The 27,999-nt window shown below is 52.1% G+C and overlaps 8 protein-coding genes and 1 non-coding gene across 9 annotated transcripts; 7 read left to right on the top strand and 2 right to left on the bottom strand.

Annotated features, from left to right (window-relative positions):
* The first annotated feature begins 8 nt into the window (after positions 1–8).
* BO88DRAFT_404530 (putative C6 transcription factor) lies at positions 9–2,734 on the top strand. The gene is made up of 6 exons (XM_025706649.1): positions 9–490; positions 554–1,138; positions 1,186–1,337; positions 1,384–1,557; positions 1,610–1,951; positions 2,000–2,734. Exons 1-6 carry the CDS (start codon positions 365–367, stop codon positions 2,457–2,459), a joined length of 1,839 nt encoding a protein of 612 aa, XP_025563288.1. The 5' UTR covers positions 9–364; the 3' UTR covers positions 2,460–2,734.
* A 538-nt stretch (positions 2,735–3,272) lies between these two features.
* BO88DRAFT_453246 (uncharacterized protein) lies at positions 3,273–4,742 on the top strand (the record flags this gene model as incomplete). Its single annotated transcript, XM_025710735.1, has 8 exons — positions 3,273–3,303; positions 3,351–3,403; positions 3,450–3,472; positions 3,526–3,668; positions 3,723–4,000; positions 4,052–4,330; positions 4,379–4,489; positions 4,542–4,742. 8 exons carry the CDS (start codon positions 3,273–3,275, stop codon positions 4,740–4,742), a joined length of 1,119 nt encoding a protein of 372 aa, XP_025563287.1.
* A 2,084-nt stretch (positions 4,743–6,826) lies between these two features.
* Positions 6,827–7,822, bottom strand: BO88DRAFT_461830 (uncharacterized protein; the record flags this gene model as incomplete). The annotated part of the gene is made up of 3 exons (XM_025711193.1): positions 6,827–7,160; positions 7,267–7,365; positions 7,448–7,822. The coding sequence occupies 3 exons, from the start codon at positions 7,820–7,822 to the stop codon at positions 6,864–6,866; spliced, it is 771 nt and encodes a 256-aa protein (XP_025563286.1). The 3' UTR covers positions 6,827–6,863.
* A 2,106-nt stretch (positions 7,823–9,928) lies between these two features.
* Positions 9,929–16,998, top strand: BO88DRAFT_461828 (type I polyketide synthase; the record flags this gene model as incomplete). The annotated part of the gene is made up of 5 exons (XM_025711192.1): positions 9,929–10,214; positions 10,289–10,673; positions 10,740–10,918; positions 10,972–16,004; positions 16,065–16,998. 5 exons carry the CDS (start codon positions 9,929–9,931, stop codon positions 16,923–16,925), a joined length of 6,744 nt encoding a protein of 2,247 aa, XP_025563285.1. The 3' UTR covers positions 16,926–16,998.
* A 347-nt stretch (positions 16,999–17,345) lies between these two features.
* BO88DRAFT_t145 lies at positions 17,346–17,416 on the top strand. The gene has a single exon. It is a non-coding gene; the product is annotated as a tRNA-Gly (tRNA).
* Positions 17,417–17,880: 464 nt separating this feature from the next.
* On the top strand, positions 17,881–20,052 carry BO88DRAFT_404528 (six-hairpin glycosidase). The gene has a single exon (XM_025706648.1). The coding sequence runs from the start codon at positions 17,957–17,959 to the stop codon at positions 19,994–19,996; it is 2,040 nt and encodes a 679-aa protein (XP_025563284.1). The 5' UTR covers positions 17,881–17,956; the 3' UTR covers positions 19,997–20,052.
* Positions 20,053–21,561: 1,509 nt separating this feature from the next.
* Positions 21,562–24,885, top strand: BO88DRAFT_461822 (NRPS-like enzyme; the record flags this gene model as incomplete). Its single annotated transcript, XM_025711191.1, has 4 exons — positions 21,562–21,843; positions 21,890–22,151; positions 22,198–24,374; positions 24,455–24,885. The coding sequence occupies 4 exons, from the start codon at positions 21,562–21,564 to the stop codon at positions 24,842–24,844; spliced, it is 3,111 nt and encodes a 1,036-aa protein (XP_025563283.1). The 3' UTR covers positions 24,845–24,885.
* A 418-nt stretch (positions 24,886–25,303) lies between these two features.
* BO88DRAFT_461820 (uncharacterized protein) lies at positions 25,304–25,679 on the top strand (the record flags this gene model as incomplete). Its single annotated transcript, XM_025711190.1, has 1 exon — positions 25,304–25,679. One exon carries the CDS (start codon positions 25,304–25,306, stop codon positions 25,658–25,660), a length of 357 nt encoding a protein of 118 aa, XP_025563282.1. The 3' UTR covers positions 25,661–25,679.
* Positions 25,680–25,745: 66 nt separating this feature from the next.
* On the bottom strand, positions 25,746–27,707 carry BO88DRAFT_443519 (putative flavin containing polyamine oxidase). Its single transcript, XM_025710030.1, has 6 exons — positions 27,586–27,707; positions 27,507–27,537; positions 27,313–27,450; positions 27,215–27,265; positions 26,914–27,166; positions 25,746–26,854 (listed from the first exon to the last, which is right to left on the bottom strand). The coding sequence occupies exons 1-6, from the start codon at positions 27,690–27,692 to the stop codon at positions 25,857–25,859; spliced, it is 1,578 nt and encodes a 525-aa protein (XP_025563281.1). The 5' UTR covers positions 27,693–27,707; the 3' UTR covers positions 25,746–25,856.
* Positions 27,708–27,999: the final 292 nt, after the last annotated feature.

Here is a 27,999-nt window from a genome sequence, read left to right as displayed (position 1 = left end):
AAGTTCCAGCCCAGCAATCCCCATTGACCCAGCTTGGTATGGTATCTACTAAGTACTAACTACTAAGTACTGGTAGTGGTTACTAACTAGCAAGCAAGTCATTGGAGCCAAGTACTAGGTACTTGTTCCTCCTTCCAAGTTCAATCATGGTTCCCATGCTTCATCATCTCCTAGCTTCTCTTCGCCCCTTCGTCTGCCTCCTCTTCTCTTAGTCCTTTTCCCCCTCTCTTCTCTCCTCTCGTCTCTCCTCCCCCTCTTCTTCCACTCTTGCCCCCCTTCGGTCATTCCCCTCTCTCTTTTATCACCCCTTGTTCGTCCTCCTCCCCAAACTCGCCCCATCCCTCCACCACCATGGGTGAGCACCATGGCCGATACTAAGTCGCGCCCTTTGGCTCCCGCCCCGCCGGGTGCCAACGCCGCTCTCGATGCCCAACAACGCAGGAAAAATGTAGGCACCGCCTGTGCGGCCTGCAAGACTCGCAAGCTCAAGGTAATTCTTGCACATGGCCCCATGTTTTGCATCCATTGCCACCCCCAATACTGATGTCCCCAGTGCACAGGTTCCGTGCCCTGTGCCAACTGCGTCAAGAGCAAAGTCGAATGTACCCTCGACCGGAGTGCCGACAAGCGTCGCCGTGGCGCCCTGAAACGCAAAATCGATCAGCTTGCCGACCAAGAGGATCTCCTGGTCCGGCTCGTCAGCGTTCTCCGCGAGAGTGGCAACCGTCGCGCCGTGCCCTTGATCAACCTTATCCGCAGTGACGCCTCGTTAGACGAGATCCGCTACTACATCAACCACCAGCTGCCTCGCTTGGACCTGGCCCAGACTCCGGAACTAGTCGAAGTATGCCAGGAGGTGAAGCAACTCCAGCCGTCTGAGTCGCGGTCCATGCGGCGGATTCTCGATGCCAAACGCTTATCCGACATTCCTCGCTTTCAGGTCCCCGCTCGACCTTGGACGACCGTCGTCTCTGATAATGATTTCGTTTCCCATCTCATCTCGCTCTGGTTCACCTGGTCGCATCCGTTTCGCAACTGGATCGATAAGGAATTGTTTGTGCGGGATATGCAGGCAGGATCGCTGTCGGCTCGATTTTGCTCACCGTTCTTGGTCAACATTATTCTAGCCGATGCTTGCGTACGTGGATTCTCGATATACTAGCTTAGCTCATCTAACCGATCCAGGCATACTCTGATTATCCCGAGGCATATGCGAGACCGGGAGATGCGACTTCGAAAGGGACTCGCTTCTACGAGGAGGCCAAGCGTTTACTGGACAAGGAAGAGGGGCGGATTACGCTTCCAACCGTCCAGGGATTGGGTGTATTGTGGACATGGTATGTTCCGTGTCACTCTGGAGTGCTTATGATACTGATTGTGCAGTGCTTCGATGACTGGGCGGGATCGCCAAGGGTGGATTCACCGCGGCCAACTTGCCTATGCTATCCAGGAACTCTCGCAGAAGAATTCCGTTCTGGCGTCTGATGCCGATGAAGATACGCTCCGCATGGTTCGAGTTGTCAACGGGACCGTTTGGGGACTGTTCAACGTGGCCACGTAAGCTTTCGCGCAACCCTCCAGGCGAATCGTGCAACTAACCCGTGACTAGGAGTCACGCCTTGGCCGACAAGAGCCGCCCCTTGATCAAGCCGCCGCAGCGCCACAGTCTGCCCCTCGTCAGCCATGAGGGCGACTCGGACGAGTGGCGACCCTATCCGGATCATGCAGAAGGAACGGAGGGGCATTCTGTCTGTCTGTTCAGCGCGCTGTGCGGCTTGAGTTTGATTGCCCACGATGTAGCGACCTTCTTTCACCGCGAGGCGCCATCGCGCCCACGGGCGGAGACGGAAAGCAAAGTGGCAGACCTTCATGAGCGTCTTCGTCTCTGCTCCGACCGGTGGCCCACGTGTCTGAAGACTAAACTTGAAGCTCCACATATTCTCTGTTTACAGTACGTCTAGGATGTCACCCAGCCAGAACCCCTCACTAACTAGACTAGTATGTATCACCATGCGATCATCATGAGAATCTTCGAGCCGTTGAAAGAATATTCCACAATGCCCGTTCCGAGCATTTCGCCTGTGCGCGCCCGTGAGATGTGCTTCTCGTCGGCACGTAATATTGCCCACCTGATGCGGATCCACCGTTCTTGCTGGGGCCTCGACCGCATGCCTGTCAGCAACATCCAGTGTATCACCGAGGCTTTGTTCACGTTGCTGGATGACTTGGAGGAGCCCAACAACCGTGAGGCATTCATCACCCTCAGTATCGCGGCCAAGGCCTTTTCGCGACGATGGGAGTCGAGCCGGACCATTCTGGGCACGCTCCGCACGACCGCCCAGGCGAAGAGGCTGGCACTGCCCACGGAAACAGACTCGCTGTTTACCACCTTAGTTGCACCGCCGCCGCTTGGTGTGCGCGACAGCGTTGACCTCCTCGACGACAGTGAGGAGGCGTAGGCGAGGATCAGGGGTGATGCCGTAGGACAAGCTAGGCACCCAGAACTGGCACTGCCTCTTGAGTTACGGCGCTATAGACCTTCAGGGACGTCTGGAAGGATGGACTGGTACTTAGTGACATTACCCTTTATTGTGATGGCCCCGGTGTGGCTTAGATGTGTGACAGGCTGCGTGCCAGCCTTGTGTTGCTCATCCGACGCACCATCCGGGCCGGCGGAATTGGTTCATATCCGTGATAGAATATAATACCCATAGAACCTGCAAGTTGATGCGGCCTTCCACACTATGTAGAAGAGCGAGGTGACCGATGCGCCCGACAGTCCACCACTACCAGCTTGCGATGCCATCCAGACTCTGTCTCCATGCAACTGAACGCAGTCTGATCACGTGGCCTGCTGGCTGCCGCTTGGGCCGCCGGGCAGACAAGACACAAACCACCATGTCGATGGTTTCCCTCTCCTCCCCCCTGTAGATAAACGGGCTGTGCACTTAGTTCGCACTGCAACTCACATCCTATCAAATGTCTGTGACATCAACCAGACAGCAGTGCGACGCAAACATCTCTCCTACAAGCCTCACCACAGCGGTTGGGCATCATGGTTTGACAGATGTGACTACGTGCCCACCCGCGGCGGCTAACCAACGCCACTAAATCCAGCCTCGTCGATCGCCAGCATATAAATCCTCCGTCGACCGTCAGCTGCAGGTAACCTGTTAGTCTGACATTCGCCGATTATGCTAGCATATGGGCCATCTTTCCGGCCCGTCTGACACAATAATATGGAGAAGCTTCCCACTAGCTCCACGAGTACAATGCCCGACGGCATTACCATCTATGAGCGAGGTGGGTTCGTATCTGCTTAGCCGTGGCCATAGCGCTGATAAGCTCAGGAACCGGACCATGGATGGAATCTGGGGCATCCTTACTAGATTTGGATCTTGAGGTATGCATTCCGCGGTGCCCTTGATGGCTGGCATTGACGACAGCAGCACCCGACAAAGTCGTTCCTTATGTAGGATATACCAGTCCTGTCGAAATAAATTTTATTTTCGTTAATGCGTGTAGATTCTCGAAACGCCAAACTCTGGATGAGACGAAGTATCTACGCCTTTTTGCCGATGAGTTTCAGCCTGTTATTAGCAAGGATATCAACGGATCCTTGTTTTGTGACGATGTTCTCGACGAGAATGACAAACCCATCAAGCACGGTTTGTTCTCAACCCAAGGTCAGATGGACAACATGAGGCTAATGAACTCGTCAGTCTCCTGGGCTTGTTATAAGATAAAACACGTGCGCGATCCGCATACATACGAATGGATTCAGATTACCATCTTTGTGACCTGGTATCCAGAAACTCAGATCCAGGTCGTATTTATTGTCGACCATCCAGACCCGCCCAGTAGGTTGGTTACTATCCTACCCACGACTCAGGCAAACAGCAACCCGTATGTTTGGCACGCTGTAATAGCGAACACTATGGTCGGTGTCTATGATGATTCTTTCTGGGCGCTTCGAAATTTAGTCCGCACCACTGAGAAGGTAATGCTATTATGGTCCAGATCACTATACAGTATGCTAAACTGAATACAGTCGAGAGTTGATGTAAAGAGCCTGACCCCCGACTTTTTCCCTCATTTGCACGATATTGCACGACATGTCTTTCACTCAAACGAGACCCTTGAGGTCGCAGAACATACCATGCAATGCCTGGTGGAAGAGCAGGCGCGCTCCTACGAGCTGTACCCAAATATCAACAAGGGCGAATGGCTCCAGAATAAACGGAACCTGCTCCGACGGGCCAAGGACTTTCACTCACTGAAGATCCGAAGCCGATCGCTCTCGGAGCGGTTACACAACGAGATTAACTTGGTATGAACCCACATATCCCTTTGTTCCAGGTAAAATCTAATGTAGTAGGGATTCAACCTCGTCTCCCAACGATTCGGCCACGACGCCAAGTCCGACAGCGCCATGATGAGGACGGTTGCGATTGTCAGTATGGTGTATCTACCGGGAACATTTGTATCGGTATGTTACAACCCTGAAGCTTCATGAAATACCTCGATGCTAAGAAGTGTAGGGCCTATTCGGGACGAACTTTTTTGATTACGAAAACGGAAACGAAGTCATGACCAGTTCATTCTGGATCTATTGGGCTATCACTATCCCACTGACTCTGATTACGATGTTGGTCTGGGCGTGTTGGCATTATTATCCGGGGAGGAGGGTGGTGGGGGAAGCAAGACAACGAATCATGACGTTTAATGGGTCGCAGGTTTAATCATCTTATCTATCTTGGGTACAGTTTATGTGTAGACGTGATATGACTTACGATTATGTCGGCTGAGGTAATAAAAAACTATGATGAGATTATTGGGCACTCTGATCTAATAGCAGGACGAAAATCCTCTCGTGTCCTCGACCAAGTCATTTTCGAAGTACACTGCCCTTCTTGACAATTGTCAATCTTCCGTAAACCCCCTTGCTACTGCAGAATGCGTTAACTGACCGGTCATTGACTGATTGAACAGGTTCTACCATAATCCGTTCCAGCCTCCGATAGTATACTTGGATAGCTATACAGACTTTTAATATTGTACATGGCGTAGTGGTAGAACATCACCAGATAAGGCATTAAGTAAATAAGAAGATTTGGGGCCTTCTTTGAAAACATAATAACTAAGGATACAATCAACATTGTGGATATTATATTTTGTCCTAGAATAGCAGATCTTAGAGCAGATCTAAGATAAGTATAGTCTACCACAAACACGGGAAGATAAAACAGTCTCTATCATACCCTTATATTATTATCATTTATAGTAAAACAAGAACCCATCAGTAGCTGGATATATCCCTATACTAAAGAAACCGTAGTATAATGAGTAAGTTATGTGTCAGTAATAAAGAATTTATTCTCTGAAGGGTACCTTGGGTCTACAAAATCATCATGGATAGTTACTGACAATATGAAATAACTGCACAGCAGTCCATATATATAAAACCAGCTATATGATATTAAGAAAATAAACACACGCACTGAGAGACTTTCAATTGCTGAACATCACTACAGTAAAATATAATTCCGTTTCTAGTACCACCGCATGTGTGTAAATAAGAAGAGTTTCCCGAAAAAGTCTCATATGATTATAGGAATATGCTACTAGGTTCAACGCAAAGATATCGGTAGAACTGACAACTAAATTTGAAACATGTTCTGCATTTGTAGTTCCGGTATCATCTCTTTCTTTTCGCGCAGTTTCTGCTTTATGAAGACACTCCTCTCGAGTATTGCTAAAGATACCTTCTATAAGAATGTGTAGAGTATCACATTATCAGCTTTTATTTACATGTATCCGACACAGTCTAGTGTATCCTATCGACAGACAAACACTCACCCCAGTAATAAAACTGTCAAGAAAGAGACATTTTGAGAAAAAGAACAAAACTGGAGTAATTGATTAAACTAATGTATGAAGAAGAGAATAGAATACATGAACAAAACCCAGCATGTCAATGAGTGAGAAAAGAGCAGAAATCAGGAGCCCTATACAGGATATCTCTACGATACAGTAGGAATTGTTCTATACTAGCATACAAATTCCCGCTAGGTAGTTGCCCAAGTCAGCCACTAACTCCTAGTTCCTGCATAACGTGTCGGGCGCATCCAGGGTTACGCACCGCAAAATGCGTCCCAAAAGCCTCCGAAAGGCAGCGAGATGCATATGTACCTAGATTATATGGTTAATAATTGCCAAAACCCTTTGAGTAGGTGTCTCTCTTTGGGGTTCCTATTGATTTGCTGACAGCCTGTGGGGCTGTAGATATGATATATGTCGAAGATATAATGTATGGTTAGCTGCATCTTGACCTTGAGTCATGTCGAAGAATTGCTGAGACAGAAAAGCGCAACGGCTTGAGATTCGTGGAAGTGAGGTTAAATTTGGCATGCAGCAGGTACCATTGATAGGAAGCGGGCGGACAAGGCGTGCCTCCTACTAGTAGCCTAATATGACGTATACTTACATTTTCAGTTGCGTTCACTAGTAGTACCTGTATCATCAATAATGCAAGAGGTTGCATGCAGCATGCATGCAGAACAAGCTTATCCACCGACGGAACTGACATCTCAACTCCTCTTCCCAACAAAACCGACCTCTTTACCCTCGATCCTAAATTATCGATATATTTAGGGTTCCATAAGCTGTCTTGGTCCTCACGCTGTATGTCTGTGAATGGGCAAATGCCTCTCTCACTATCACCTTGTGCTAAACGAAGAGTATGGGTTCTAGTTACGATGATAGTACAAGGATATTGAAATAACCAGGACAGCCTACTCCATTCGTTTCACATGGAGCAACATCCTTGACCTTAAGTACAGTAAACGATCAAAACAAAGTCACTACACCTCCTCTGCCTCAACTCCCTTTCTCCTTGTCTCTTCAATTGCCTCTACCGCCTCCTTCATCGTCGCGACATCCCGCGGGATTGTATGGCCCTTGCCATGATCAAACATGATGGCCGTATCTGGATCGCAAACCCCATACAATGCCATAGTGCCATCTACGTAAGGGTCATTAGCCCCAATGATATGACACGTCGGGACTACAATCATGTCTTCGGTTTCATCCGCCAGACAGCCTGTTACTCGGTCGCCTACTATACGGAGGGGAGGCCAGCCTGCTAGAAAAATCCCGTACTAAAACCCAGCAGACGTGTTAGTATGCAGCGATATAGTGACCTCTCTGTGTAACCAAGGAGGAAAGAGGTACTACGAATACAAATCTGACATCGTGGATTCATACCTTAAGCCGTCTCTCCCTGCCTTCCTCCTGGACAAGTCGCTCCTCTTCGAGCAATAAAGTAGCGGCGACTGTAGCACCTTCTGAGAAACCGAGAACTCCCTGTTAATTCAAACACTCTCGGTTAGTACTACTTGACTTTCACATATGTTGGATGAGAGTGAATGAAGTCATCCGAACGTACGTCAATCTCAGGTTGTTCATCCAGTATCCCCAACAGCCTATCCAACGCCTGCTTCACGCAATCTGCAGACATCATCTCGTGCTCATGCATCAGTACCCGCATCGTATCCTCGGCCGTAGCCCCTCTGGGCAGCTGACGAATCCGCTCCATCACATCACTGGACCGCCCGATCCCATCGTAATCGAGGAACCGGTAATGAGGCGGCAGACCGAAGTAATCTTGAGTCCCTGGTGGTGGTGTGGCAGGATGCCCGCCGTTGACGTAGTGAAAGGAAGTATTGGGGTATACGGATTTGTAGACGCTGGTGAGAGGATCGAGTTGGACTTGGAAGTTTTGGGCACTGCCGAAACCGCCGTGCAGACAGAGAATGGTCATACTGGAAACGACCTTTGATTGAAGGTATGTAGAAGAGAGCCCAAGGAGGGGAGTTAGGGTGGGGATATGGTTCTGTAGATAAGTGGGGGGAGGGAAATGTCGTAGGGAGGTACTACTCACAAATAAATACAATTCCGCTAGTTTGGGGGTTGGGGCTTCCGAAGATGTAGTACGCACTCCCTTTGACCACCAATTTTTCAATTCCCGAGATCTATCTGCAGCCACTGTTCTGAGTATCCATTTTCTATTGAAGTCATACATTTACTACTAAACCTGAATAGTATGTCATTTGTCTACGGTGGTGATTGAGCTGTCACTTACTGTATCAGGAGCCAGGAACAAGTACTATAGAAAAGTTTTAACGACTATTTTCTCCACCAGTGGGCCTCAGAGATCTGTTAAAACAAAAAATATGGCCAGAGGGAGTAGGCTAGTTAGACAGGTCATGTCAGATTGTCATATTTGAGAAACTTGCGGAGCGGATATATTTTCTCTATCGGCCTGGCTGGTGGCTCATGTCATCGCAGGTCAACCATGGTGTACGGTGTAGATCCATTATAGATCTATGGGATCCATCGACTAGGAGTTCGGGCTATTTGTGTCGATCATTCGGACTACGGAGTAAATACTCCGTGGTTGGCGAGGAGGCGCAGATGGCGGCTAGAGATACCTTCCCTTTTTTAGAAAATGCAGAAAGGGAATGGAAAATATATAAATGATTGATTGAAAGAATAAGATTTGGTGATAGAAATTTTATTTTCAGAGAAAGAGGAGGGGTGGTGAAGTAGAGGATGAGGAGAGAAATGAAAAATGGAAAAGAAAAAGTTGCGTTGTACATAAGTACGTTTCCCAGACTGACTGCATACCATTAAGCTAGGGCTTCATGGTAGTTCATAGCCTCGTGGCAAAATCATGAATCTGCGTTCAATGTTGGCATTGGGCCCAATAGATCGAGGCGACAAGCGTTTTGCAAGATGGTCGTAACATTTATTCAATAAATTCGACAAACGGAAAGGGAAAAGTAAAGAAAGAAACAGGACTAACGGGGAAAAGCAAAGAGGCTAGTGAACTTTTGTACAGTGGCTGTTCTAATAGAGTAATTGCAAAGATTGGGTAACATGCATGGCGTTTCACTCGATCGATGGATCCCCCCCACATATCATCAACTCTTTGACCGCTTTTTCAATGTCGGCTTCCACACTGTCTTGGCAGAGTCTGAACTTGATTAACCCTCACTCTCGATGACGCCACTAGGACTCTCGATCACGATGGTTTCTCCATCTGCGACTATTCATGAGAGAGGAAAAGGGATGTCCTACTCGCCACCCCAGCCGCCCTCATAAACTTCCGAGGACAACAGGACAATGGTGCATTGGTACTGAGATAAGTAGGGTTCAATGAGAGAGTGTTGTGTTATCCAGAATCACTTATGGCTGTGCTCAAATATATCCGAATGCGGGGTTGCCACTCACCTCTGCCTACATATCCAGTAGCTTTTACAACACTGTAGTTCATTTCATTTCCCCTTTCCCCAATTCAACACTCCTTGTGCGACATATTTTATCCTTCTTCAGGTTCCCGGCAACGCTGCCTATGCCATTCCCTGTTTGAGATGTAGCTCCAAAGATAAAACTCAAACTAGTCGGAAGATGCATACTCAAGTTCTCGGATGTGGAAACTCTATTCTTGAGAAAAGGACACTAATGGCGTTTTCTAGATAGTCTCTTCAGGTAACACCGGAAATCCTCGATCTGCCAATGTCTATGGCTCGTGGGCACGAAGCCAGCTGGACCCAAGTAGCAGGTGGATCAGTTATGACGGCTGATAGCATTGTGTGCATGCTAAACTTGGATGAACATCTGAGATAAGAAGTAATGGAAAGGCAGACAGAGGTTAAAAGCAAATAACGACCAACACGATCATGTGGCATTATCGATTCGGTGTGAAGGATGTTCTGCGCTGGAAGAGCTTAGAATAATAGATAAATAGCGAGACCCCCTTCAGTTGGGTCCGTTCGAGCAAGCAAGCCTTCCATTAGACCTCTCTTTCCATCCTGTCATTTCAACCCTCCCTCCAATCTTCTAATTACTCACTTCTGCCGCCATAATGACCACCACAGACAGCTCTCTGACCCCCATTGCGGTCGTAGGCATGTCCTGTCGTCTTCCGGGCGAGGTCCGTACGCTTGATGACTTCTGGACTCTCATATCTCGAGGTCGGGATGCTTGGGGTCCAATCCCCTCGGATCGCATGTCTAGTGCATCCTACTATCACCCAGATCCCCAGCGAAAGGGCTGCTTTAATCCCAAGGGAGGCTACTTCCTCCAGGAAGACTTTTCTCAGTTTGACGCTCCATTCTTTCATATCACGCAACAAGAAGCCATTGCCATGGGTAAACAACCTCATATATTCCTGATCCATGATGATAGAGCCTAAGCAGTCCTAAATGACTGACAATCCGCATAGATCCCCAACAGCGATTACTCCTCGAGTGTGCCTACGAAGCCCTTGAGAACGCCGGTTTCCCACAACAAGCCATTGCAGGCTCGCGGATGGGAGTCTTCACAAGTCTTTGTTCATCAGACTACCGTCGCGGCGCTTTTCGCGACCTTGACTCAGTTCCCATCTTTGATGCCACGGGAAATCAGGAGTCTATTCAGGCTGGTCGCCTTTCCCATTTCTTTAACCTCCGAGGTCCATGCATGGCTATTGATACGGCCTGTTCGTCCAGTCTTTATGCACTGCACCTGGCAGTGCAAAGTATTCGTTCTGGCGATGCGGATTCCGCTCTGGTTGGTGGAGCTAGATTGCGTTTGCAGCCAGATGAGATGGTTTCAATGTCTATGATGGGGTAACGACTTCTCTTTATCTGGGCTTATGTAAAGCTATACGCAAGATGCTGACAAAATCCTGGCAGCTTATACAACGAGCAAGGCAAGACCTTCGCGTTCGATGATCGTGCCGTCTCGGGCTTTGCGTGCGGCGAGGGGGTGGGCTGTCTGGTCCTCAAGCCCTTGGACCAGGCTCTGAAAGACAATGATCCGATTTATTCCGTCATTAGAAACACTGGAGCGAATCATGATGGGCAGACGGTTGGTACGTCACTTCCTTTTGGAAGATATGTTCCGGATGACCTCTAACTTCGCTAGGCCTGACAAACCCCAATGGAGAGGCCCAAGAACAGCTCATGCGAGAAGTCTACGCCCGCGCCAACATCTCCCCGACTGAGACGGGATTCGTTGAGGCGCACGGCACCGGAACCAAGGTTGGCGATCCCATCGAAGTCGGCGCCATCCATCGGGTGTTTGGGGATGGCCGGACCAAGCGCACACCGCTATACCTCGGCTCCGTCAAATCCAACTTTGGGCATCTCGAGTATGCCAGCGGCATTGTGTCTGTGATGAAGGCGTCCCTGATGCTACACCGCGGGTTCATTCTCCCCAATGCTAACTTTAAGCGCGCTAACCCTGCCATTCCTCTTGATCAATGGAACATCAAGGTGCCGACCAGTCTGCGCCCCTGGCCCCAGGGCAAGAAGTACATCAGTATCAACAATTTCAGCTTTGGTGGCTCCAATTGCCATGTCGTACTAGAAAGGCCTCCTCGTTCACGCGGTCAGGCTCCCGTCTCCCCACACGATGCGCCCCGGCTTTTTGTACTCAGCGGCTATGATGACGAGGCCGCAAAAAGCATTGCCAGAAACCTTGTCTTCTACTTGGAACAACACCCGGGCGTCTTCGAACGGCGCCTGGTGCACGACATCGCATACACCCTGGGAGAGCGGCGCTCTCACTTTCCTTGGCGCGTTGCAGTCACCGCTTCATCTACCGCCGAACTCGTCGAGACTTTGAATGGGCCGGCGAGTGTCCCTCAGCGCGTCAAGCTGGGGGCTAGCTCTTCTCCCGCCATTGCCTTTGCGTATACTGGACAGGGTGCACAATGGCCCCGCATGGGGGTGGAACTCACAGACACCCACCCTGCTTTTGCAGCCACCATGGAGGAATCAGCGCGTGCATTGGAGGACCTGGGCGCGGAGTTTTCCCTGTTCGAAGAGTTGAAGCGTGAGGCAGCGGAGTCTCGCGTCAGTCAGCCTCAGATATCTCAAGTGGTATGTACGGCTGTGCAGCTTGCTCTGACCGATCTTCTGGCTTCCTGGGGCATACAACCGAATATGGTGGTCGGCCACTCCAGTGGAGAGATTGGGGCAGCATATGCGGCGGGTGCTATTTCTGTGAGCGAGGCTATTGCCCTGGCGTATCATCGGGGACGACTCGCGGCTCAAGTTCGAGTCCGATTCCCAGACCTGAATGGTTGCATGATGGCCGTTGGAGAGAGTGCTGATGAGGTGCGCAAGACCATAAAGCAACTTCAGCTTGGAGAGGACATCACTGTCGCTTGTGAGAACTCTCCCCGGTCTACTACGGCATCTGGGGATGCCACTGCCATGGATCTCCTCGCGAAGGATCTGCAAGCGCGGCAAATCTTTCATCGCAAGCTTCATGTCGACGTTGCTTATCACTCACCCCACATGCAGCTGATCGCCGATGACTATACCAGCGCCATCCAGCAGGTTGCGCCATCCACTAAGAAGGAGAATGTCCAGTTCTACTCCTCGCTGTTAGGTAAAAAGATCGAGCAGCCCGGGGCTCTGGGAGCATCATATTGGGTCGATAACCTGACACACCCGGTTCAGTTCTCCACGGCCCTGGGCCAGCTGTGCGCCGACTCCAGGCCCGACTTCATAATTGAGATTGGGCCACATGCAGCGTTGCAGGGCCCGATCAAGCAGATTCTGCAGGGCATTCAAAACATGCATACTCAGTATTTTGCCTCACTTGTCCGCAACGAGCACGCCACCAAGGCCGCTCTACAGCTCGCGGGTCGCTTGTTCTTGGCCGGCCAGCAGTTGGATTTCCGTGCAGTCAACCAAACTCACCAGGATCAGTCAGTGCCAACGGTGTTACCATCCCTGACGCCATATCCCTGGTCACATCGCTCCTACTGGCGGGAAAGTCGCATCGCCGTCAACCACCGACTGCCGCGCTTCCCCCGCCATGATCTGCTGGGACGACTGGAAGCGTCTGCCCGCGAGGATGAGCAGCCCGTTTGGCGCAATTCCTTCTCTCTGGATAGCCTACCATGGCTCCGTGGTCATCGTATGCAATCCATGGCTACTTTTCCAATGGCGGGTTATGTGAGTATGGCCGTCGAAGCGGCATCACAACGAGCTCAGCTCAGAGGTATTCTCCCGTCCCAGATCACCGGATACCGGCTTCGCGAATTACATGCTTCGTCGGCGTTCACCCTGGAGGAGAACATCGAGTACGAGACCATGCTCTCTCTAAGCTCGTTCACGGAGGGAACCCGCTCCTACTCGAGCGAATGGGATGAGTTCCGTATTGCCTCGTGGGTTGCTGGTCGGGGTTGGCGAGAGCATTGCCGTGGTCTCATCGGCATCAGGCGCCAGGAGTTGTCCACCTCCAACCCCGTTAGCCAACGCCGGCCGTTTCATGCCAGCCTGAAACGGCGTGAGGAGGCTAGGCAGGGCGACCATCAGCCTTTGTTATTGGAGACATTCTACACTGAGCTAGAGCGTCGTGGAGCTGGATACAGCGATGCGTTCACTCTCGGTCCAGAGAGCGGGGTCACTGTCGAAGGAGCAGGCGTCGAGACCGGCAGATGTGCGCGCGCAAAGCTCACAGTCCCCAACACTGCGCAGATTATGCCATCTGGCCATGAAACACCGTTGATTGTCTCTCCTGCGTTTCTCGATCTGAGCTTCCAGTTGTCCTTTGTCGTCTTGGGGGCGGGCTATGGGGCTCTTCCGTGCCTCTTCATGCCGAGTTTCATCCGGGAAATCAATATCACAGCCAATTTCCCCTCGCAACCAGGAGAAACAGTAGAGGCCCTGGTCAATGGGCTGCCGGCAGATACTTCCCGTCCCCGACCAGTGGACCATACCATTGACGTATGGTCACCGTCTGCGTCTACAGAGCAGCCCGTGCTCACTATCCACGGGTTGCGACTGACCCCTGTCAATAGCGATACGCTGATTGACTCCAGCCCGTATCCATGGTGCTATACTGTGCAATGGGAGCCACTGTCGTCTGCGGGTGCCGCAAACGGCATAGCTCAAAGTGCCTCAAAAAGTAATGGACATGGCGAGACGAATGGCAATGGCATTGTGCATGCGAACGGCAATGGCATTGTGCATGCGAACGGCAGCCACGACTCATCTAATGGAAGCTGCCATATGTCACCAGAGGATGAGACAACTATCATCATCATCACCGAGAAACAGATATATGATCCGCTTATTGCTTCTCTTCTGAAAGCTATTGAAGTCTTCGCTGGATACAGAGCCACGGCCGTCCCCCTATCCCGCGTCCCAATCTCACCCAAATGTCTATACATCTGTTTAGCTGAGCTAGATGCTCCAATGCTGCAGTCACTGACTTCCGAAACCTTCAAGCTGGTTCAAGAACTCCTCGTTACCTGTTCCTACTGCCTCTGGGTAACCTCCGGAGCATACATGGCTGTTGATCACCCCGAGTTGAACATCATTCAGGGTCTGCTGCGTTCTGTGCGTTCAGAAACAGGAAATACAGCCGTCACCCTCGACCTGGATCCCAGTTCTCGGCAAGACGTAGCAGGCCGGGCCCATCTGATTCTAGATGCCTTCAGGGCGTCGACCAAAATTGGCCAGGCAGCCACCAGTGACGAGGAAGCACGTATGTCGGATTACGAGTTCACCGAAGCCGGTGGGCGCCTAATGGTTCCTCGTATAGTAGAGAACTCAGGACTGAACAAAGCCTTATTCCAAGAGACACACCCATCCCTTCCGTACGCGCAGGACTTCGAGCAGGGTGGCCGTCGACTGAAGATTGCTGTCGGTACATTGGGCGCCCTGGACTCCCTTTACTGGACAGATGATCTCGTCCAGCCGCTCGGGCCGGGCGAGATTGAGATCAAAGTCGCTTGCACAGGAGCGAATTTCAAAGATGTGGTGATTACCATGGGCCAGGTAGCCAGTCCTTACTTGGGCATCGAGTGCAGTGGCACGGTGGCTCGCGTCGGTGACAAGGTCGACTCTCTCAAGCCTGGAGACCGCGTATGTGCTATGTCCCACGGCGCGTACAGCACCTATGCGCGGTGTCCGGCAACCAGCGCAGCTGTGATTCCTGACTCAATGAACTTTGAAACAGCAGCTTCACTCCCCGTCACCTACAGCACGGCTCAGTATGGGCTTGTTGAGTTGGCTAAGATAGAAGCCGGGGAAAGCATCCTTATCCATGCAGCTGCGGGGGGCGTCGGTCAGGCCGCGATCCAGCTGGCTCAGCTGATTGGAGCCGAGATCTACGCAACGGTAGGCAGTGAGGAGAAGAAGCAGATGCTAATAGATCGGTACTGCATTCCGGAAAGCCGCATCTTTTATAGTCGTGATACTGAGTTCGGTCCCTGTGTCCGTGAAGCCACAGGCGGGCGCGGAGTGGATGTGATTTTGAATTCGCTGGCAGGCGATTTTCTCCGCGAGACGTGGGACTGCTTGGCTCCCTTTGGACGATTCATTGAGATTGGAAAGCGGGATATTACGTCCAATACTCGGTTGGAGATGGCCAAATTTGAATACAACTGCACGTTCTCCTCTCTGGACTTGACGCTTGTTGCGGATCAGAGGGGCAAAGTTCTGAACCGTGTTTTGACGTCTGTCATGAGAATGTTCGCACAGGGAAGGCTGACGCCTGTATATCCGGTAACGACCGTAGGCATCGCGGAGGTGGAATCGGTGCTTCGAAAGTTACAGAGTGGAAAGACGACGGGCAAGGTCGTCGTGGACCATCGGATCAATGGGAAGGTCAAGGCCACGCATCCCCTGCCGCCCACCGATCTTCTCGCATCGGATGCCACGTACATTATTGTCGGTGGCACCGGAGGCATTGGCCAATCAATCACTCGGAGAATGGTTCAACGCGGAGCTAGACATATTGTCCTGCTCTCTCGCAGTGGCGTCGTCACGGACGCAGTCCAAAAGGTCATCAGCGAAGGCCAAACCATGAATGCATCGATCCACGTTAGGAGTTGTGACGTGTCCGAAGTTTCGCAGATTAAAGCACTTATTTCAGAGCTGCAAGAAGAACTACCTCCAGTCCGGGGTGTTATTCATGCAGCCATGGTCCTCAAGGTATGCTTATCCCCTCCAATCATCCTTCTTTCCAAGAAATTCTGACAGATATGCAACTAGGACGTTTTCATGGAACAAATGACCTTCTCAGACTGGGAAGCTGTGCTTCGTCCCAAAGTCGCAGCAGCCTGGAACCTCCACTATGCTCTTCTCCAGCAACCACTGGACTTCTTCATCATGCTTTCCTCAGTTTCTGGCATAATCGGCAACCGCGGTCAAGCCGCCTACGCAGCCGGAAACTGTTTCCTGGATGCTTTGGCACGCTACCGGCGCCAAAAGGGTCTATCCGCGGTATCTCTCGATCTTGCCGCAGTAGGCGACATCGGCGTGCTCTCCGACGACGCAGAAAGAAAAGCACAAGTGATGAAGAACCTGGCATCGGGTAACGCGATGCAAGAAGCTGAAGTACTAGCACTTATTGAATTTGCGATGCAGGGCCAGGAACTCCCTGAACAATGCATCACCGGTGTGCATTGGCCTTCCTCCTCCGCCACTCCGTACTATGCTGCTGACGCCCGCTTTACCCATCTTGTTGAGGCCGTGAAGCAGGAAGAAGGAGGAGCTGATACGACAGCCCACGGCGGCTTGACCAAATCCCTCTCCATCACCCAGCAAGTCCGCCGTGCCACGAGCTTACAAGAAGCCCTCGATGTTACAGCCCTCGGTCTGCGCGAAAAGTTGGGTGACATTCTTATGCTTCCCCGGGAAGTGGTGGAGGCGCATGCGCAAACGACCCCGATTGCGACCTTTGGGTTGGATTCGTTGAATGCCATCGAGTTGAGGAACTGGATTGGAAAGGAGCTGAAGGGCCATTTGCAGGTTTTGGAGTTGTTGTCGGCGGGCAGTTTGGGCGATTTAGCGCTGTTGGTGTTGAAGAAGTCCAGTTTGGAGGGCGCGTGGAAGGGAGAAATTCCTAGCTGATTCCAATTGTGGTGACTGGATGCTTGATATCCTTGGGATCCTATCTCGGCTAGGTATATGACTTGGGATGATGGCATTTTGGGGAATACCTAGTGGTGTGTGCCCTGTACTCTATGTGTATATTTGGGGTTGTCTCTGCTACATAGTTATCTGACATAATTTCGAACGTCTCAAACTCCCATAACATATGCAATTGCGCGAAATCACTACTAGTATGCATGAATGATACTAGTAGCTCTTGGAGTCAAGAGGCGCTCATCCTTCAGCACTTCCAATATATGTGTGAAGGTAGTTGTGAGATGGCGTTTACATATTCTGTCATTCACCCAAAACGTATAGGAGGGGAAGATCATGGAAATGAAATATATCAATGTGTTATGGATCAATTATTTAAAAAAATAACCCATCTAACATCTACCGGCATCATTGGTCTAGTGGTAGAATTCATCGTTGCCATCGATGAGGCCCGTGTTCGATTCACGGATGATGCATTCATTTTCTTCCCACTTCTTTTTACCCCCCGCCTCCCCTCTCACTTTTATATTTGGTTGTGGGACTCCACTCTCATCTTAGTCGGTTCAAATACCTTATGATAAAACATTCCAATAGACGGTTGCGATACTCCGTGTAGACAAACGTGAGCTGATATCCTGATTCATACCCTATGTCTCTCCCAACTTAGGATGCGCCCAAGTTGTCATGCCACCAACCCACCCAGAAAAGCAGTGGCCAGATGATTTGCAGATGCAGAATTACCCCGTCTGGGGTGTCTGAACTCTGAAGAACTGCACGTCCGAGCCAACCCCCGCAGGAGAGACTTGGTGAGCTTAATTGCGTGGTTTGCTAGACATTCTCCCCTGATCGCCGAAACCCGCCAATCGGCGAATTCCATGCCCTCCAAATCCCCTGCGGTTAAATACCATCCCCTCTCCTCCACCGGAGATTGTCCCTGGGGAGAGTGCGCTATGATTCTCATTCAAATAAGAGTACAACGATCGCTCTACTTACCTTTACCATGACGCACATCCATCATGCGGTCTCTGCAGGTCCTCGCCCTGGCAGGCGTTCTTGGCGCGTCTGCCCTTGATGCCGACTCTATCTTGAGCAAATACTTTGGCAACGATGCGCCTTGGTATAGCGATCGGATCCCTCTATTTGAGACCGATCTCTCCGACATCCAAGATGTCTACTACTATCGTTGGAGTATATTCCGGGCCCATCAGCGCGACCTTGGTTCCTACGGCTATATCACGACAGAGTTTCTCAACGACGTCAGCTGGCAGGAAGAACCGTATGCCCTGCTGATCGATGCCTCTAACTTCCATCTGCGCGAAGGCCGCTGGTGTCGCGACCGTCGCTTCACCAGCGACTACTCGTCCTTCCTCTTCGGTCCCAATGGCGACCCCTACCAATTCTCCGAATGCATGGCCGACGGCGTCTGGCAGGCCTACCTAGTCAACGGTGTCGCCGATGATGCCACTCCTCTGCTCTCCTCCATGCAGACCGTCTACGCCGGCTGGAACTCCACCACCCTCGGCGTCGGTGGCTACGACACCTTGAAAGACCTTTACTGGATCCAGCCGTTGACTGACGCGACCGAATACACCATCTCCAGCATCGATGCCTCCGGTGGCGAAGACGGCTTCACAGGCGGATATGCCTTCCGACCAAGCATCAACAGCTACCAATACGCCAACGCCCTGGCCATCGCCCACATCGCCAACCTCACCGGCGACACTGCCGTCCGCGAGCAGTACACCCAACTGGCGAGCGCCCTGAAGACCCGCCTTCAGGACGACCTCTGGAACAGCACCTTCGAGCACTTCATCGATCGCTACGAGGAAGACAACGAATACGTCACCTATTGGGACTTCATCCGCGGCCGCGAACTCGTCGGCTACGTCCCCTGGACGCACGACCTTCCAGACGATAATACCACCTACGCCAACGCATGGTCTCATATCCTCAATTCCTCGCAGCTGGCGGGCGAGCATGGCCTCCGCACCAACGAACCCAGCTACCAATACTACATGGTCCAATACCGCTACGACGGCTCCAACCCGGAGTGCCAGTGGAACGGCCCAGCCTGGCCCTACCAAACCACGCAAGTCCTAACGGGCCTCGCCAACCTCCTCGATCACTACCCCAAGACCGCCGCAACAGGCGTCATCACCACCGCAGACTACACCAGCATCCTCCGGCAGTACGCCCAACTGCACTACAACCCCGCCCGCGGCGGCGTCCTCGACATCGAAGAAGACTACTACTCTGACACGGGTAGCCCTATCGTCGGCTTGCCCCGCTCGCCGCACTACTTCCACTCGGGCTTCGTCGATCTTATTCTCTCGGGCTACGTGGGCATCCGACCTCGCGCGGATGATGTTCTGGAAGTGAACCCCCAGGCGGACGCCTCGGCAGTGAGCTACTTCCGTGCCGAGCGCATTCTCTACCACGGCCATGATGTCGCCGTGCAATGGGACTCCACGGGCAGTCAATACGGCACGGTAGGTCTCGTCGTTGAAGTCGACGGCGAAACAGTGGCTACTAGCAAGACCCTCACCCGTCTCACGGTTGAATTAAGCTCCGCTTCTGCGCCAGAAGTCTCCCGTCCTATTGCCGTCTCGGTGCAACTCGCCGCCGATAGCGAGTATCCGCGGGGTAGTGTATCTGTGGCAGACGCCGACACAGACGACGTGCACGCGGCCATCGACGGACGGGTTTGGTTCTATTGGATTGAGGATGTCGCGAATGGGTGGGATAGTCCCGTCGGCAATGGGACAGAGGTGTGGTACCAAGTAGAATTTGGAAATGCGACAAGCACAGCAAGTGCCGAGATTGCATTCTTTGCGAATAGTACGCAGGGGTATGATGTGCCACAGAGCTATCGGGTGGAAAGCACTGGCTCGACAGGGGAGTGGGAGGAGGTGAGTAAGGCGAATTATAGCTCGGCGGTGGCGAACGGAATCACGACGGTTAGCTGGGATGAGGTGAAGACGGATGCTTTGAGGTTGGTGTTTACGCCTAAGACGGGGGAGATGGTGCGGTTGGTGGAATGGAAGGTATTTGGGTAGTGGCGGATTATGGGGGCCGAGTATAGGGTGCGGGGGATTTTGTGCTTGGTTTACTAGGTATTAGTACAGGTATATTGATTGTGTCTATTATTTCTGACTGGAACGGGGCAGGGGCTAGATGACCGTTGGTAGATATGCTGCCACATGGCTACATTATAATTGTGGTTCAGGAGGGAGAGGCAGTAAAAGTATCCACCATCGATTAATCTATATCCGAACTTCAACCACGGATCAGAGATCCTGTCAGCTAATGGTTGAAGTGAAGTGCCGCGCAAATCATTATTACCAGGAGGGATAAACGTTCAACAGGTACCACTGTACACGTGGAGACTTCACATCCTGCAAAACCTTTATTTGGGATTGTAGATAGAGAGGTTGGTTAGAAAGTACTACTATAATGACACAGACATGTATCCTAACATCCATATGATCAGCGACTTATGCAATACCCTGCACAATATCATCATCACTAATCCTTGTCCCACCCTCTTCCTCCACAAACAAGTTCATGAGTAGCATAAAACAGCCCCTCGTTGCATATTACCTAATACAGTTAGTACCGCCACTAATATCAACCAATGATAACTCTTACGGAACATAACTCCCAATCGAGAATGCCGAAATCCGATCCACGCTCCAGAATTACCCAAAGCAGTAATATCCTCTGATTCAGACAACTTGGATTGCCCTTTCTCGCCCCACTCAACGGTTTCATTCTGATTCTTGTTTTCTCTTTGCTCGGAAATAACACAGTGCTCGGTTTGCCGTGTTTACTGCTTGTGCCCGATGCCCGCTACATAGTGTATGTGGTGGATGATGTAGATGGTGGGTAAATCATACATGGATATGGTATGATGGTGTTGCGCAATCCGCATCAGGGAATACTGTACGACGGCACTGTTTCCCTGGCTCGGATCAAGCAGGGTACGTAGTGCAAGCATTCCGAAGGAATTCCAAGATACCACTAACAGAATTAGGATATCACTCTTATCTAGGTACTAGAGTATCGCCGAGACGGATATCCCGCCGCCACAGCCGGACCGGAGACTTGGTTTGCTAAGCTTTCGGGGTGTGGATGAAGTCCGTGGTAAATGGATAGTTTTGCCAAGGTTCTTGTTCTTGATAATGAGTTGAAAATTGATATTTGGTATCCCATCTTGATTGTTGGTGATGGATTGGTTGTTGGTGCATGAAAGTAGTCATTACTGTTGTAGTAGGTTTAGTTGATATTGGTAGGTGATGAACATAGCCCTGTCGGTACATTCTAGAATTGATCGGCAGCGTCACTGCAAACTGCTCCACCGGCATAAGTCCGTCTAGTGTCACCGTTTGCCTGGATAATCGGCTCCTCCCTGGCCACCATAAAGTCCAAGTTTTGGTTTGAAATCGCGCACCCAAACGACACCTGGATATAAATACCTGGCAAACTCGCTCGAGTTATGGTTCTATCCTCATCATCGCATTGTGTTCTGTTCATTTTTATTTGCTCAACATTGTTCTCATCGCATATAGACTTGCTATTTCCAATTCATACTTCATAAATTCTAATACTACTTACTACTCCAATGGCCACCACTCCCGGACAACGCCTCCTCCCAGTGGTCGTCGACCACCTCGCTCAAGCCAACCCGGCTCAGCGCATCGGTCTCATCCCCACGGGTGCTGATGTCTCCGATGGCTATGATACTGTGACCGTCCAGCGTCTGGCCCGCGCGGTGGATGTCTTTGCTTGGTGGATCGAGAAGCAGATCGGACGCGCCCGGAAGTCAGAGACTATTGCTTACATGGCGAGCAATGATGTGCGATACTTGATTTTCCTCTTGGCCGCTCATAAGACGGGATACAAGGTATGTTTCACCTGTTGTAGGTTACACTCATTGTCTAACAGGACAGCCCCTCCTTCCCTCCACCCGTCTTTCCGACGAAGCCTACCAGCACATCCTCCATGCTACCGACTGCCACGCCTTCTTCTACACCCCAGAAAAGCAGCGCCGCGTGTCTGAAATTGAAGCCTTCCGCCCGGATACTACTTTCCACGAAGTGCCCTCCATTCCAGAGCTCTTCAGCACCACTGCCCAGCCCTACCTTTACACCAAGACCTACCAGGAAGCCGAGGATGATGTCGCCATCATCATCCACAGCTCCGGCACAACGGGTACGCATCCCACAGCCCTAATCTTTTACACATCTAATTTATGTAGGCATGCCTAAACCTGTCCCCCTGACGCACGGCTTCCTCGCCACCATCGACTACGCCGCATACATCTCGCGTCCGCAATTCCGGCAATCTACCATGTTTCACAACATCCAGCCTGACACCCTCGTCCTCTCCACCACGCCCTTCTTCCACCTCATGGGCCTACTTGCCTTCTGCGAATCCCTCTTCCACCACATTCCCTTCGTCATCCTCCCCGAAAAGCCTCTCTCCGCCGACCTCATCACCTCTGCTATCACCGCCACCAAGCCTGCGGCAGCTATGCTGCCTCCCTCCCTCCTCGAAGACATGTCCCACGTCCCGGCCGCCCGCACTGCCCTCAGCACCCTTGAATACGTCTATTTCGCCGGTGCTCCTCTTGCTCCAGAAGTCGGCGATGACCTGTCTCAACTCACCAAGATGATCACCGTCATCGGATCCAGCGAAATGGGTATCGTCTCCTCGCTCGTCCCCCAAGGCAAGAATGTATGGGGCTACTTCGACTGGAACCCAGCCTATGGAGTGGATATGCAGCATGTCAGCGACGATATGTATGAGCTTGTCATTCCCCGCCGAGCAGACAGTCGCCGAATCCACGGCATCTTCCATACCTTCCCAGATCTCACCGAGTACCGCTCCAATGACCTCTTCATCCGACACCCCGAGCATCCTCACCTGTGGAAATACCACGGCCGACTCGACGACGTGATCGTGCTCAGCAATGGCGAGAAGCTGAATCCCATCACCCTGGAGAAGATCGTCGAGGGACACCCCCGTGTCCACCGTGCTCTGCTCATCGGCCAAGCCCGCTTCGATACAGCCCTCCTCGTCGAGCCCAATTGGGCTCTGGAGGGCGAAACCATTGACGAGAAAGCCTTCATCGAAGACATCTGGCCCACCGTGGAGCGCGCCAACGAAGCTGTCCCCAAATACGGCCGCATTGCAAAGAGCAAGATCCGTCTTTCCGATCCCAAGAAGCCCTTCCAACTGACCCCCAAGGGCACCACGAAGCGCCACGCCGTGAACAAGGACTACAAAGATGAGATCGAGGCTATCTACGCAGCAGCAGAGGAAGAAACCGCCGCTGTCGAGCTCCCCACTACCCTCACCATCGACAACCTCCACACCTTCGTCCGCTCTCTCATCGCCAACCTCCTCGACCGCGCCGATCTTGGCGACGACGAGGACCTCTACGCCGCCGGTCTGGATTCGCTGCAAACCATCCAGCTCGCCAAAACCCTCAACAAGGCGGTCGTCGCTGCCGGCTACCCCGCTGGCCAGGAAATTACCCAGCAGCAGATCTACTCCAACCCCTCCATCACCCAGCTCGCTGTCTACCTGCACGACCTAGTAACCGGCAACCTGCGTACAACGACCATCACCCGCGCCGACCGCCTTGCCACCACCATCGAGAAATACACCTCCCAGCTCCCGCGCCGCACCACCCCTGCCGTACCTGCCCCGGCCAAGTCCACCGTGGTCCTTACCGGCTCGACCGGCTCGCTAGGAACCTACCTCCTGCACAGCCTGCTGACCGATTCCAACGTCGCAAAGGTATACTGCTTCAACCGATCCGACGCAGCCGACCGCCAACAGCGCAGCTTCGCCGACAAGGGTCTGGACACCGCGTTGCTCAACCCCAGCCGGGTGGAATTCCTTACTGTCTCATTCGGCGCACCACGCTTCGGTCTTAGTGAGGCCAAGTACGCAGACCTCCTGGAGAATGTGGACTTCATTATCCACAACGCGTGGAAGGTCAACTTCAATCACCCACTCGAGTCCTTCGAGGACCCGCATATCAAGGGCGTGGTGGAGTTCATTTCCTTCAGTGTGAGGAGCAAGTACAACGCACACTTGTCGTTCGTGTCCAGTGTGAGTACCATCGGCGGATGGACGGAGAAGTTGGGCCCCGTGGTGCCGGAGACGCCGATCGAGAATGTCGATGCGGTGCTGGTGCAGGGGTACGGCGAGTCGAAGTTCGTCGGGGAGAGGCTCTGTCTGGCTGCCTCTGAAGGGCCGGGTGTGCCCACGACGGTGTTTAGGGTTGGGCAGATTGCCGGCCCGACGAGTGTGAAGGGAATGTGGAATTTAGATGAGTGGGTGCCGACGTTGGTGAAGACGAGTAAGGCTGTTGGCAAGGTGCCGGCGAGCTTGGGTGGGGCTGAGGTTGATTGGGTGCCTGTTGTAAGTGATCCCTCTGTTCTCTTTTGTTTTAACTTAGAAGTCTGGATGGGAATGGATGCTAATCTGGATGGTATTGGTAGGATACCCTCTCGACCATCACCACCGAACTCATGCACACGCGTCGTCAAAACCAATCTACCACTCCGCACGCCGTCTACCATCTCGTCAACCCCTGCAAGACACCCTGGGCGACCCTCGTCCCCGCCATCCAGACCAAGTACCCCGGTATGCAGGCGGTGCCGCTGGACCAGTGGCTGGACGAGCTGGAGGCGATCAAATCGCCGTCGGAGACCGAGGTGCGCGAAAAACCCGCGCTGAAGCTACTTGACTTTTACCGCGGACTTGCGGGCGAGATGCTCTCGGCCAGTATTAGTGTGGAGCAGACGCGCGGGGCAAGCAAGACCATGGAGGGCCTGGGAGCTGTGACGGGGGAGCTGATGGGGAATTGGTTGGGGCAGTGGGATTTTTGATTTAATCCCTTGCCGGGGATTTGATGTACCAGAGTGAGTGGCTAGCTGTAAGGGTTGATTTGTTTCACACGTTTTGGGTTTGCGTTTGTTAGCGATAGATAGAAATTGCGATTTGAATTCGATAGACATGCATAACATTCCTGATGCTTGTTTTAGGATCGTGGTGATCTATTCCCGCTTTAGGGTGGGATGCAGGTACCCCTGGCGTGAGTTGTCTTGCTTTGATAGCTAGTAACTGTAGTCGGTGGAATGGGAGTATTTATACCTATTACTGTATATCCCCGGGGCTAGGTCGCTTCGCTATTTCCTTCTTTCATCACACCATTCTTCATTCCTCTATTACATACATACTCCATCTCACAACCAATAAAGTAATCATTCCCCCCTAACCTTCACCTTATGTACCCAACTAACCACTTCCCACCAGACATCCAAGAACAATAAAACAATAGAAGCAACATGCATCTCTCCGCCCTTCTCCTCCCCCTCCTCCCCACCGTCGCCCTCTCCGCAATCTGCTACCCCGAGACCGGTGGCTCGAACTGCGCCTCCCTAATCAGCATCAAGGAATTCTACTCCCTGCAATACTGCCAGTACCGGTGGAACGTGCTCTACGGAGACTGGGACCACTTCGTCAACAACATGACCAGCCCGACGAAGGTGCACGCCAGCGTGGGCAAGACAGGCGTGTTTGATAGCTTCGAGGACTGTCTTAATGGGTTCGAGGACGTCGTGGAGACTTGTCATGGTGTTAGTCAGGGTGGTGTCATGACGAATGGGAATGTTAGTCTTAATGTGCACTTTTGTGATTGGTAAATTCCCCTCTTCATCCCTGGTGGGGAAAGGGGTTTTGTCATGATTACGAGTGATGTATGGGTTGGATGTTATGGATAGATAGATGGTCAAATGATGATATGTTATGTTCATACTATATTTTTACACCACCCACATTTAGTTCACCGCGTACAGCTCGTGAAAGTGAACGAGGGAGGGGGAGGGGGAGGGGAACAGTCTAATCATCGTTAAAATCATAGAAACTGTTTCCGTTCCACCCATCCACGAAACTGTAATCCGCCAAGGGCGTCGTTCCGTGCAGCGTCTCATAATGCTTCCTGCCCTTGCAAGTAGTGTTCGCCTTGCAAGTGCCGTTCAAGATACTGTTGATATGCAGTCCCGCAGCCTGGCCCTCGAACCACGCTCCATGCAAGAACCCAAAGTAGGTCGGGCTGGTCGCCTCACCGGCGAACCACAATCTGCCCGCATTGGCACGCAGGTTCTCATGCATCTCCAGCGTCGTGCTGGGCGGCCAGTTCGAGTAACTGCCGTACGCCCAAGGCTCCAGGGTCCACCGGGGGTACATGAACGCAATGGGATCGGGGATGTTCTTCTCCGGGAACATCTTGCGCAGGACTTCCATGACCTCCGCCTTGGTCTTCTCGTCGGACTGGCGTTCGGCGCGCCAGGCGAATTGCTCTGTCACGGTGACGAAGATGATGTTCGAGCCTGGGAAGAAGCCCTCGGTGCTGAGGGACTGGAAGACAGGGTAGTAGCCGCGCATATAGGGGTCCGCGTAGAGGAAGTACTGGGTGTCCTCGGGCCAGAAGGTCTCGTTGAATTGGAGGAAGATCTTGGTGTAGGTAGCCATGGTGAAGCCTTCGATGGATTCCTTCTTCCATTCGGGCAGGGATGGGGTGAAGGTGACGGCGTCGTTTTGCAGCACGCCCAGACTGAAGGTGCAGATGGCGTAGGAGGCGCGCACGCAAGAGCCGTCGGCGCTGTGGACGGTCACTCCGGAGTCGGAGTAGCTGATGTTGGTGATATGGTTGTTGAGCAGCAGGCGGGTGTCGTTGGGCTTGAGGAAGGTCGACGCCATGCCGTGGATGATGTGGCTGTAGCCACGTTGGTCGATGACGAAGTTGTCTTCGTCGCTGAAGCCGTTCACGGTGAGGTTCTGGCCAGCGACACCGAAGATGAAGGAACTTTCGAGAGGCGTGTAGGCGTCTTCGAAGTCTGTGTTTTGTGATAGTTAGTGGTGTGTACGTGTGGTTTGAGATAGGTGGGTGACGCACCCCATGACCACCAGTCAACAGCTTGCGCTTCCATATCGTCGACCTTAGGGCGCCATCCAGCCAGGGCCAGACCCGTTTTTGCAGTCTGGTCCTGCAGGTTGTCGAGGAGCATGACACCTGCTTGAGCGGCGGCGGCGTCGTAGATGTCATCCCAGATGTCGATCAGCTGGGAGTAGTCTTTGTAGCCGTACTGGTTGTAGGTCGACACGTTGCTGTAATTTGAGTAGATGGTGGAGAGGTTGTAGACTTGGGCCTTTTGAGGGTTAGAGTTGTGATGTGGTGATGAAGGCTGGAGACTTACCAGTGTCCAGACGGGGTTCTGCGGACCCCCAGGAGTGCCGAGTCCTTGGACCTGTGATTGTTAGCAGTGCCGTATGATAATTGGAGTACATGGCATACCCAGTTGCAACCCATCTCAATGATGTACGGATTACCATCTTTGTCCTGGCCGAAGGGCTTATGCCAGGCGCGACCGCCGATGGTGTCGCGGTATTCGAGGATCATGAAGTCTTCCATGGAGGCATTGTGCAGCGTTTGCTGATGACCTGTGAGCATGTGGAATTCCTTCTGAAGCGACAAAGGAATTGACCTACGGCAGCAGCAATACCAGCCATTCCTCCACCACTGTTGAGGTTAGCTTGGATCGCACTTCACACCCGATGGTAGTCATACAGAATAGCAACCGTGGTCTGCTTGCATTGTCCCTCATCGCGCGCATGGGGAACAGCCGCGCTAGGCAGCGCCAACGCTCCAAGAAGACCCAACAACGAGAGCTGCATGGTGAGTGCCTCTCAATTCCCTACCGTGCCTGCTAGCCAGCAAGCAAAAGCGAGAGACATGAATAAATAGTACAGAGAAATGGGCTGCCGAGGTCGGACGTGACGGATAAGAAAGGCACCGATGGGGCAAGTCCATGCGGGTCTGATTGTTATCTCAGCTGGTCTCCGCACGAAGGAGCAATTCCGCAAGTCTCTGCGTTTTAATCTATTAGCTGCAACTATAATGGTAGCTAATGGTAGCTAGTTGGGGAGACTGTTGTCCATTGGCCCAACCTCCGCTTCAGCCGTCGGCGATAAGCAAACAGGG

This window comes from Aspergillus vadensis, assembly GCF_003184925.1.
Source record: "Aspergillus vadensis CBS 113365 unplaced genomic scaffold BO88scaffold_10, whole genome shotgun sequence".
Taxonomy (NCBI): domain Eukaryota; kingdom Fungi; phylum Ascomycota; class Eurotiomycetes; order Eurotiales; family Aspergillaceae; genus Aspergillus; species Aspergillus vadensis.
This window is presented reverse-complemented; position numbering and strand designations above follow the sequence as displayed.